We start from the raw sequence: 12,772 nt of genomic DNA, 5'->3' as shown, positions 1-12,772 counted from the left end.
AACCACATAAGCTTTGAAACTTGGCAGGAATGTCAGGAAATCATACCTTGAGTCACAGGGCACTCTCAGCATCTGCTCCAACTGCAAGCTTTTCATGCTCCCATATACAGCACAGCTACCTTCCTGTCTTATCCCAGTCACCAAAACTAGCACTAGAAATATTATTTTCTCTTTGCAGTCTCTAATATCCTAGACATCCAGTCTCCAAAATGCTGTTTAGTTAGTACTGGAGATGTGAACTGGCTCACAGATGATGAGTTTTGGTTGTTCAGATGATATTTGGCAAAACAGTTCCCAGTGGGTTGAAACAAGAGCTCTGACTGCACTTAGGATTTGCAAGTGGAAGTGTCTGCAACATGCACAAAAGAAATGCTAGTTAATAAGACAAATGCTTACACTTAAAACTTTCTAAGGGCATCATCAAATCCTATCCAACAAAGAAGACATAAACACGTTATTTTTCTCTCATGTTTCATGCTTTTTAATAGCTTTTATTTTCATTACAAACACTTCAGCTCAGCCTGAACTGAACACAAAGAGAATCAGCCCTTTAATCCTCAGGACAATACATGTTTTCTTCACACTTTGGAAAGCAACTATAGCAGCTGGTAACTTTTAAATCCTGTGCTTTGTTGTGCAAAAGATGGCAAGCAGAACCATCAAATTTAGGAATGGAAAACACTAGCTACGTTACCTAGATCATTTTCCTACTGGTATAAAAATGTATATTTTTATACTTCTATCCAACCTAATTTTCAGAAAGCTAAGAAGTAGGAATTTTGGCACTGTTCTCATCATATAGAACTAGATTAAACTTTAGACAACGTACAAGAGACTACTTCTTGGCAATATTTTTTTTCCTAATAATCAGCCCATAATTTAATTCCTGAAATATCCTAGCTCTAGCTATAAATGTCTGTGCTCTACTAACTCCTCTTTATGAGTGGAATTTGGAGTTTTAGGCTTGTAGTTTATCCATATGATAAAATTATTATTTGGAGAGGCATGTCTGTGGAGATTAAATTGCCAGCTCCCCCAAGATCATTATTGTCCCATATTAAAAAAAGAAAAATCTCTTTTTAATTGAACATATTCCTTCCTATCTATTTTCAGACTGCTATTGATAGTGCATCAACATGCTCATATCTGAAAATTACATAAAGCAATAGAGGACACATGTTCACTTTTTCTATGTGCCTGCTGGACAAACCCTACTCAAATACAAAGCCTACTAACAGTGATGACAGAATATTTTAATGGACATAGGACATTATTTGCCTCTGAATACATCCAGTTTAAGGGTGGTATAATTTACTGGCTTCCCTGGAATTCACTGTTCTCTCAGGGATTCTTCCTCACATAAGCAAGATTAATAGTCCCACCAAAATCAGACTCTGTTTCCCTTTTGAGTAAACAGAATTCAACAAGTAGGTCCTATCCAGGCAGCTATAGAAAAACTACTATACTATAACTACATACACCACTTGTCTGCATCTCTTCAAAACAGAAGTCAGAAATTTGAATCCTAAAACAAGTCATGCCCCTGCAGCAAGACATCCACAGCCTTGGGATTCCAAGGCCTTTGCACTTTCTATTCAGTGTATGATATCAGCCCTGACAGCCTATTTGTCTCTTTCTGTGGTTTTGGTTTGGTCCCAGACACCATAGCAGTGAGCACAGTCTGAATTCCCCAGGTTTTTTTATGCTGCTCCTAATGATAAATTTGTTCCTGTCTCAGATTGCCAAGATATATTCTCTTCTCCCACAGCACTGTCTTGAAAGGTTGTTTGGACTGTGTGGTTCACAGCCATATAATAACACAGCAAACATCCTTTACAAAAGCACACATATATATGCTATTTATTTTCTCCCTTCTATTATTAGCCAATAGTGCTAATATAGTGCTAAATTTCAACATGCCCCACTTTATTTAATAGTCCATTTACATATGATCCAAATAGGCAGGTCAGTCTGGAGACCTCCTGCAACCTCACCTATTTTCATACCACACTCCTTCGAGACTGGTAGAGTTCTTGTCTAGATGGCAGCCCTCAAGGAAGTCTGCTCTTCTACAACACTTTCTGTGTTCCAGCACTACTCATAAAACCAAAGCATACGCAGGGTAACCAGAGAAGAAACCAGAATGGCAAGAAAACCAGCCCTTTCTTCTGTTCATTTCCTGGGCTTTCCTTTGCTTCCCAAACGTCAGGCCTAGAGAACCACTGTAGGATCAATAGCCGCTCCAGTGAATTGCCTAAGTAAAACTGTGGTCATAAGTTTGCACTAAGACCTTAATATTTCACAGCACTTTGCAAGCAAAAAACAAAGAAATTTTATCTGAATAAGAGTAACTATCACTTTAGGGGATCAATGCTCCTGTAATGCAATGGAGTTCCTTAACAAAATTGTGCCCTGCCTGCAAGACAATTGCAGTGGTATTTTAAATGTAACAGAGCCACTCTCAAAGTAAAAATCCTATGGAAATTGTTAGGCACTTTTCATAGAATGATACCCAAAATGAGCTATCACACTTTTGCTACTTTCCAATTTCTAGAAGAGCTATGTGCAGCATGCACTAGTGACAAACGAATGGAGATTCTGCCTCTACAAATACCATTGCTACAAAACTAAATGCTGGAGGCACCTTTAGTGAAAAAAACCTAAACCAAAACTCAAAAGGTTAATTATTTCCGCTCAGAGAAATCACTTTTGCTTGTATCCTACAGTCTCAATCTGTAAAAGAAATACAGTGGGAAGAGAGATCTCACAATACCATGGAATATCTCAGCATTGCTATCAGAAATCGTTTACTTCAGAGACGAGTTAGAGCCCAGTATCTATCGGAAGTGCCAGACAAGAAATCCTACAGGAAGGGGAAAAAAAAGAGAGACCCTTGTCCCTTTAGAATTCAATCTTTCAACAAACATTTCCCTTTTTTCCTGTTATCCCCATAGAGAGATCCCTCTCATAAGTTTCCTAATTTACAGCTCTTCCTCCTGCTGACACACTCATCCTCACAACCTGCAGAAACCGAGACTCAATCAGTCTTGCTTATTCAGTGTGTCTGAAAAAAATTTTCTTTGAGGACTATGGAATTAAATAAACTCTTGAAAAATACTGGTAACAGCAGTCCAAAAGTAGCTCTTCTTAATTAACCTAGAGAGAGAAATAAAAGTGTTGGAAAAGAAAGAGAAAAGGAGATGAGTAAAACTCTTTCCAAAGGAAGGTGAGGAAGGATTTAAGAAACTGGCGTCACCCTTGGGAGTGTTTGAAATCTTATAAAACCCTCTATCACTTCCATCAAAGGTTTCCAAAGTCTTCCAGTGAGAAGAGGTTCTATCTGATGCAAGTACCAGCATGTATCAACCCATAATCTTTTTGTAAACAAGAAAAATGCATCCACACTCCTAGACCTGGTCCAGTCCCCTTCTGAAAGAATTTTATTCTTTCTATTGAGGACACAGACAGCCAAGGGCCAACAGCCTCCTAATTTAGGGCCTCACTTAAATGCTTAATTGTCCTGTCAGAGAGATAGGGGACATAATATCTTGCTGGGAGTACATACAGATTCCAGCCCAGAGGAGTGTTTTGCTCTTGGCTATTTAATTCATTCCTGTGGAATTTGTGTCCTCCAGTACGACTTTTGTTCTGAAGGCTACTTTTCTCTGATAAAGGCTAGGAAGCACAGGGATATACATTGGAGCACTCTAAACTAGTTTAATCCTAAAAGCGCAATATGCTTTAGGGAAAATAATGAGAATGGAAATAAGCAAACACACAAAATCTACTACTTGGCTCTAACACAATAGTGCCTGGTTTCTGATGACAGTCAGAATGGAGAACTATTCATACTGCCCAACTGCTACTGTACTGAAACAATTAAACACCAGGGGGGAAAAGTCATCTTAATTTGGTTCCTATTGTAGCTAATAAAACTAACATTGCTGTAGTAAAGCACTGAAAAAGCATCAATGGTCCTTGCAGCGTCTTGGCTTCTCGTCAGCGTGACGTATCAGCAGAGCTCTGTCCTGAGAGATCAGCAGCAATGTCTGTGCTGGTAAATCACATTATTTCAGAGCACATCTCTCAGCAACAGCTCAGCTGCCTCCACTGTCAGACTGTCAGGACAGTCCATAACTCGGCCATGACCTGTGCCAGCCAAGTCTCCCAATTTTCTGACAGGCTTCAGAAGTCATCATGGGTCAGGAATCATCCCCTCCTGGTAATCTGCATGCAGACCCATGATCTGGGGGAATTAAGGAGTATGTGATATGGACGTGGATTGTCTGCGTCAGCCATGAAAGGGTGAAATCATTTTCTCTGCATATGCAGTTTCCTTCATGTGAAAGAAACATGTGTAGATATATATAGATCTATATTCCCTGCCCTCAGGGAAGTAGAAAGAAAATCAGATTGTTGGTCTTTAACAGCTACACTCTCTTTGCAAGGTGCTCATGTATTGTACTTATGGAATAAAGTAAAACCCTCAACATTTTAGACAGTTTCAACATGCTTACAAAAGCAGGGACGACATCTCAAACATTAACTAATGTTAATCAAGCTTCTGATTGTTCCTGGGAAATGCTTAAACACAAGCAAATCAAAATGACAAAAGAGAAGAACAAAAAGGTCAGAAGATGCTTCTGAAGCCTTGTAGCAAACCAATGACAAACAAAAGAAAATAACACAGAAAAGCAGATTATTCTTTTGCTCTAACCACAGGTCATAGGAATGTGAGAAACCAAAATTCTTAAACTTTTAGAGGAGTATTTAAGAAACTAATACACTGAAAAATAATGAATGCATCAAGTTGGTTCTGCACTCTCTTGCCTCAAGCAGCTTAGCACAAATAAATTTTGACGCTAATCAGTGCTAGCAGTTTTCACAGAATCTGAAAACCTATTATTTCCTCTGGCTGCAACTGAAAAATTTGGCAACTGTTTCATTATTGGTGCTAGCAAAGTACCTCTTGCACTTATAATTTTATCTTGCTCTTGACCTGGTATTTGCTTCTCTTGACCACACACCTTTAACCTGGTAATGACAGAGAATCATGGTTGAGTTAAAAGGGGTTTTCTGCATAATCAAGTGCCTACTGTCATGGAAATATAAAGAGAGATTAACTTTTCTTCTATGTAAAAAAAGTTCAATTATAAAAAAAAATATAATTACAATAAAGGTATTTTTCAGCCAATAACAAGACAAGATGCTCAGTCACTAGACAGATACATGCATGTACTAAGCTACAAAAAAGCACCGTAAAATTAAATGGAACGTATTGGTTTCTTTTATAGTTAAAAATTATTCAGAAAGTGTGAATATTATCTAGAACAAAAGTAAAATAAATATGTTCATCTTAAGACCTATTTCAAAATGTTTTAATCATCTTCTCCCTACATTCAATAATTTTTCTTCACACTTCACACAAAATCTTCCACATATGTTTTAACCACCAGAGAAAAAAATCATCCTATTACACATTTCAAATGGTATGCAGTGGAAAATATTGACACATGTAGCAGAACACAGTGAACAGAAAATGGATATATTTTAATCAGTGCAGTACATTTTTTCTTAATGACTACCAATATGCCGGGTAAAATTCTTGAGCCTCTTCTTTACCTCTTTAAAGTATGAAATACAGCTTTTCCATTATGGAAAGGCCCTGCAGTCACACATGGAACAGACTGCATGGATGACTCCTACATCTTCCTAGAGCCTTTGAAGTCTGTGATGCTCATGAGGTACAAATATTTCTGTAGATACAGAGTCTAGACCAGGATCTCTGTATGCCTCAGGTTGCCTCACAAAAATATGTGTGTGGTATCTGAAATTAGGTGGTAAAATGTTATCACATTTTATTTTCATCATATTCCTTTTCATGAGATGCACTCCATTGCCACAATTTAAATTCAAAGCCCAGCATTTATGAAGTTCAGTGAGATAAGCCTCTGTACTATGGTAATGCCCTCATTTCTGGGAGTCCTGTTGTCTGCTGCTCTGTGCAGGTCTAGAGCACAAAGCAGCAAAAGTGCCAAATGGCAGCCAAACATAAAAAGACCTGGAACTAAGCATAAAAATAGCATCAGCCAAGTATAGCCCTAGTAGCTGTGCAAAGCTACCAGGCAAAGATATACACTAAAACCCAAAATGAGGCAATGAGACAATCAAAGTGGATGAGCAAAATGCTACAGGAACTAATATATTCACTTCTAGATTTACTGAAAGACAGTCTCCCCTGCATTTTGGATGGTTGCCATAAAGTTGAAAGTGTTACTCCGTAATGTCATTTGTACTTGTACTTCTATAGAGGTAAATGTGTATGAAATGTATAAGGCGAATGTGCATGAAGTGAATATTAGTCCCTTCAGACAGCACCTATTAAAGTGGATTACAGCTCTGCAGCAAAAAGGAAATTTGACCAGAGGAAATATGTAATTTAGCCTTGGGAAACCGGTGAAAACAGAAGGGGAGACAAGGAAAGGCCAGGCAAGCCAAAGTAAGGCAAGGAAGGAATAAAGCTGTTGATGAATATTTGGCCTTATGCACATGCACACATATATATACATAAAAGCTTGAGATCACAATTCATCAAGCATACTGTCCACCCATCTCAATTTGCATGCAAACCATCTTCCCTAGGCTGCTCCTAGTGTGACACTGGCTGGAAGATGTGTGAAGGTGACAGATGGAGTGTACCAAGGAGTTCAGAAATAGTATGTGGGATTTAGATGTGAGGACACAAGCATAAACAAACGCCTCTCTTTTTCCAGCAGATTTTAACCATTGACATAAGTTATTCAGACATTAAACAAGTAGAAGCCTTGAATGCAGGGAACATAACACAGGAAGTGAGCTAAGTTACATAGTCTCTTGTTTCCTCCAGGCCAAGTTTGGGGGGCATGGAAAACAACCCAGATACTCCTGTGTCACACAAAACAGATAAAAGTTCCCATCTAGTCACGCCTAAGCACCCTACGGGAAAACAGAACTTCTGTAAAACAAATATAAGGAAAGATGCAAGAGTAATATTTTGACAGATTGAGCCAACAGAAAGGTTCCTTTGTGATAGTGAGAGCTGCTTAACTGAGACAGCCAGCTCCTCAAAAGATCCTACCAGTCTACGGTCCCTTGTCTCTGCTTTCTTTGTGAAGCAGCCCACTCCTGATGTTTCCTGATAAAAACAACTAAAGCTTATGGCAAAATCAACAACCTGATGATAATCAAGGAAGAACAGGTCCATTTTCACACAATTTTATGCTCCAGTGTTTCCTGTATGCCTCTGGAAAGTCTAAAAACCACCAGTGGGTGAAATTTAGTCTGCCCAAATTTGTGCCTTAATGTTTTGGACCAACTAAGGGTAAGACCAATGGAAAATCACCTGTTTAGCACCAAGGCACCTCAAAATCCACAGAACAAAAAAGGAGAGAGAAGAATTCAAGGCAAGCCATTTGATCAGGACAAAGGCTATAGATTGGGGTCATTTTCTGTGGTGGCCTCCCTCCCCTCTTCTCATGGAAACACTTAGATAAAAGAATACATTTACTATCAGTTTGTGCTATCCACCAGATCATCAGATAGAACTATTGACCTGTATGTTTTCTGTCATAAAATCAATAAAAGAAAGAAAAAAAATTGCAAGAAAAAGAAAAATAAGAGCATAAAAGTTCAAGCTGCTGAGAGTAGCACTTCTTAGACAATCTTTGTGTATTCACATTGAGAGATACACTGTACCTCTCATAATTTCATTACAAATTAAAATTTTGTCAGATAATAATGTTCTCAAAAATTTGTAGTCCTGACATTTAGGAACTTCAGAACAGGTATTAAAGCAATACTGAACTTCAAATTACAGGTTCAACTTTCTAAATAGCACTGTTAAACAGAAATATGGATGAATCACACTCATCCTTGATAAAATGGAAATAGGCATTTGCATGATGGTGATTGCTGACTTCAGTGCAAGTACAGATATTTACCCCAGCTGAGGATCCCACCTTGCCATATACCAAGACAGAGTAAACACAATTTCATGCCTGGAGCCTCTATGAGCACAGGCCAAGCTCCAGGTCCTCAGCCACAAGGTTGTGGGGACGCATCAGCTGAGAATTTCAGCCTACATCTTTGGTCTGAATACAACCCAAACTGAATTATACATCTAAGTTTCTGGAAAATGACCCTTAATTTCCTATTCCTCTTGACTATAACCGTTGTGAGTGGTTTCTCCTGTGCTTCTAACTCAAAGCCTTACCCAGAAGACTTTACTTGTGAAGAGATTCACTTCCGACAGGAAGGTGTAAAACCAGATTTCACATGCTGGTCCATCATCAGACATTAAAGGGTATAATTTATAATTTTTTTACATTAAGAATGTTTGAACAGGATCCATATTTAAAAATAAAAGAGATGTCTCTTCCTTTTGCCAGCGGCTGTGTTACATCAATTAAATGGGTAAATAAGATCTTTCCCCAGAGGGGATATCACATGACCCTCTATTGATTAAGACTGCAGTAGAATGTTATTTGCAATCTTATTGCATAATGTAAATCAGGAGGTAGCTGTCAAGGTTTCAGAAGACAAATTGCTGCTATCTTAGACAATTCATAGGCCTCTTTCCTTCTTGCTGCTCTTAATTCACAGTTAATGCATGTCTTACCAGGCTTAGTTCCTTAAATCAGTCTATAGAACCCTATTCAACTCAAAACTGGGTGTAAGTTGTAGTCTACATGGCCCTGCATTACAATGGGTATTAAAGTGACCATTCCATCTATCATTATTTCATAAATATTCATTATTTAATAGGATGACACAATTTCAAAAAACAATGTGAACTGAAAAATGGACGACTCCTGCCACATGCCTGATGATTCCCAGGACAGATAAACCTCCCCGCCAGGCACAACTCCAGAGGTGTTCTCCATATAGAACATTTTTTAAGTCTTAGCTCAGTTTGTGTACTTGATTTTCACAAGTAAAATATATGGCTAGAACTAGTCCACTACTCTCAAACCTGTGCAGTAACTGCAGCTGAGCATCAGTTTTGAGACTGAAAGGAACACCCGACCACAACCCAGCAGACACTTTGCTCCTCCACTGAACTGTAAATCCATCATTATTTCCTTCAAGGGAGAACCAAAAGGAAGGACTGGAATCTCCATTCAAATGACTGAAATGCACTTTGCTGAGAAACCATAAAAAATGGCCAATCTTTCTCTACTACTAATCAATCTCAGTTACAATAATTAGAAAACAAGAGCACTTTTCAAAATACATAACAGCAATAATAAAGATTACCAGAATCTTCTGCACCAAAGTCAAAGAAATGGTCTTTAAGTGGGTTTTGGTGATTGTAAAGTTGTATGAAATAAGGCAAGATTTCTGAATGGATGAAAGGATCAGTGGGTGGTAGGACAGTAATAGATTCAGACATAAGTTACAATTGTTCTGCACATAGAAAAAAGTGCTCAACTTACCGTCATCTGTTTGCCATTACAAAGGATTAAGAATTAAATATCTGCTGCCTGACCATTTCCATCCAAGTTGATTGGTTAGAATGTGTTCATCTTCCCATCTAACTTAGCAAATTTACAGGTAGCAGGTTTACTTTTCCATTACTTGGAATGTCTGAGCTTCATAAAGTACTTGGAAACAAATGCCACTAGAACTGTTGCCTAAAAATAATCTCTCACAAAGTGATAACAAAGTCTGTAAAAAATATCACCTTGCAGAAAGTACGGAGGAGGTAAAATTTCAAGAAAATCAAAGATTTTACAGTACATTTCATTTGGCTAGACTTGCACATTAGTAGCACTAGATTATTACTGGCATATCTTTGTATGTAAGGAAATTATCTGGTCCTCCAAAAAATTTATTTGTGTTAAAATCTTATTTTTCATTCTCCTGGAAATTTGGGAAATTAATCCTAACCCAATCTTGATGAGCATAAATGCTTAACATGGAGCAAATTTGAGTAGTATAAAAGTAAAGATACAAATTCCTAAAGAGTTAAAATGTGCACAGATTGCTCAGAACTTTAAGAGAAGCGCTTGGTACTTTAAAACAGAGTCTGCAAACCCTGATTTTAGGTATTTTTCCCCCCTATGCTTTGAAATGGCAAACCAGCCATTTTAGATTTTTGAATGTGAAAAGTGTCCTTTCTCTTCTGAAGGTATGACAACACAACCACTTCACTTATTTTATTGTTCTTGAAATTAAAAAAAAAAAAAATATAGAAAATGTTACTTACCTTAAAGAGTCTTAAAATATTTGCGACCATAATGGACACAGAACTTGCTGCAGCACCTATCACACCTGATATCTTGTCTGGCTTAGTGAAAATAGGTGGGTCACCGTTTGCACACTTCACATCTGAGCCATCTTTTTCTATCAATGCTTGCACAAACGTTAAGGACTGCTCCAATGCATAAGTGTCCCTGGAACACGTATCAAGGATACGGACACCCAAGGTGATATTGGCAAGAAGATCAGGGTCCTTATTAATCTGATCAACTGCATACAGCATTGCCTCCAGTCTGTGGATCCCCTTCTCCTTCTTGAGCTCACCACAAGGCACCCCTCTATCCCCTTTGGCATGAACGGGGAACAGTCCTCCCAAGATGATGTCCCCATCCAGGCGAATGGAGTGGGCGTACTCCTGGCCGTGAGTCCTTTGCATCAGAGTGAGTATCCAGTAGAATTTGGCTGTTAACAGGAAGAAACAATGGCAGGAAACCAATCGTTTGCCTTCGTATACCATTTTCTCTGAAGACGTTGTTGCTATCCAGTATCCAGGTTTTCTTCTTGCTAAAGGATGAGGCTGACCATTTGAAGCTGCACTTTCTGGAGGCTACCATCAGTGCCCAATAAGTAATATAGAACCATGCGGTGGGTAGGTAGAAAAAAAGATCTCAGCAGAAGTACATAAAACGTGTTTTACAAAAGATGTCCACTGATGGAACAGGGTGACCAGCTTTTCTGAGGCGGTTCTTCGATTGCTCTTAATTGATGGTGAGGAGTAGGGTAGTATGTCTGGTCCTGATACTAAAAGGAGGTCAGTAGCTTATGTCCTTGTATTTTGCCCTACAGCTGAGGTACTTCTGAAAAAAAAAAAATTAAAAACAGTGAGAAATACCATTTACTTCAGCAGTTTTATACCTGTCACACAGTGTATTTGCTTTTGAATAGCAGTTACATCACCTGGGTTTTACTTTCAATGTTCTTTAACTTAGCAAATCTTGGCCTTCAGTGAATTTGAACACCTGGCTGCACTGTACTATAAGCCAGGAAATTGATGATGCCAGCAGAGCAAGAGCCGAATCAGGGGAACTAAACTTAGCTTGGTGTTCAGATTCTGAACAGTAATTCATATTTACCTTCATGTTGCATGGCACCCAGAAACCGGCCTGATCTATAACACACTGTATTTTCTGTTTTGCTGCATTATTCTGTTCAACTTTATTATTCTGCTCCAGCCTACAGAAGTGCAATAACCACTTACACCCTCACTCCTGGAGAGGTCTCATTTATGACAATGGAGTAATCAGGGCGCCTGAATTTAAGTACACCCTTCACCCAATGCAGTACAAGCACATTCAATTCATTTGGATGTGAGACTGATTATTTCTCCAATGGAATTCACTTTGAGGGGGGCCTAACTATATATCTAAATCTCCCTCAAGATAATGTCTAACACTAAATTATTTTTATGAAAAGGTAGCTGATTTCTCAAGTAAAAAGAACACAACATATTATGTTAGGAAACCAGCTGAATATCCAACGTTCCTTTTCCAGCATTTGACTTGAGCTGAGGTTTAACATTAACAAGGTCTATTTTCTCTATTCTCTGCTTGCATTTGGACCACATTAAATAGGAACAATGTTGTGCCTGCACTGACATTTGGAGGGATCCCACTGATTTTAACGAGATGAGGATTTCAGCCTACATATCTAAACACCTGCCTGACTGTTATAAATATCTCCAAATTGCCCACACTTTAATTCTCAAGTGAAGGCATTTATTTATTTCAATTCTTAACAAAATTATGTGTGTCTGAATAAATTTTTAAACCTCTGAGGAGAAGAAAGTGAGAAGTAATTTTACCTGATGCTAGATAGGCACACTGTGGGCAATTGCATCTGAACCAGTCTCTCAATACATCTGTTACAGGCTGTGGAGAGCAGTGGACATCCTAGGGTACAATTTACCTTTTTTTTTTTTTAACAAAAGTTTTACTTACTATGGAATTGATCACACTGAACAAGTGTTTATATCAGTGCCTGTACAGCCATCAGGCTCATTTGTAAATATGTATTTTTTCCTTAGTGATCTGACTGGTTACTACCAAAAATATGATCACACGGGAAGACAAATACAGACAAAACCACAAAACTTTTATATATCATGTGGTAACAAAACTCAAAATGCACTTTGATAATGCTTTAAATTCATTATCCTCTTCTTACATTAATGTTGTTACATTATTTCCTTCCGTGATAACACAAAGATCACAAAAGTTGAAGTAGTTTTCAAATGATGGCTATTTGAAGACCTGAAAAGAAGATTCACAATGGAAAGTCTTTTACTGAATGTGAAACTATCTCACTGTGATCTGGTATTAGAACCAGTTGAAAATGAAACACTTGATGGGTATGAATAAAATCACTGCACCTCTTGACATTCAGTTTTGCTTGAATTTGGCTCAGCGTTCAACCCAAGCGACACAAAATCTGTGCTGTTTTTTGAAATAATCCCATCATTCTCCCTTGGCTCTTT

The 12,772-nt window shown here is 38.2% G+C and overlaps 1 protein-coding gene across 1 annotated transcript in view; it reads right to left on the bottom strand.

The window, feature by feature from the left end:
• GRM8 (glutamate metabotropic receptor 8) overlaps positions 1–10,756 on the bottom strand; it is a gene marked incomplete at both ends in the record, with an annotated part of 304,418 nt that extends 293,662 nt beyond the window's left edge. Inside the window, one exon of the mRNA XM_084206051.1 lies at positions 10,247–10,756. Within this exon, the coding sequence (XP_084062177.1) occupies positions 10,247–10,756 (510 nt within the window). The remainder of the gene's footprint in view (positions 1–10,246) is intronic.
• Positions 10,757–12,772: the final 2,016 nt, after the last annotated feature.

The sequence above is a fragment of the Fringilla coelebs genome (assembly GCF_963513975.1).
Source record: "Fringilla coelebs genome assembly, chromosome: 5".
NCBI classification, from domain to species: Eukaryota; Metazoa; Chordata; class Aves; order Passeriformes; family Fringillidae; genus Fringilla; species Fringilla coelebs.
Note: the sequence above shows the minus strand (reverse complement) of the source record. Positions and strands in the feature narration are given on the sequence as shown.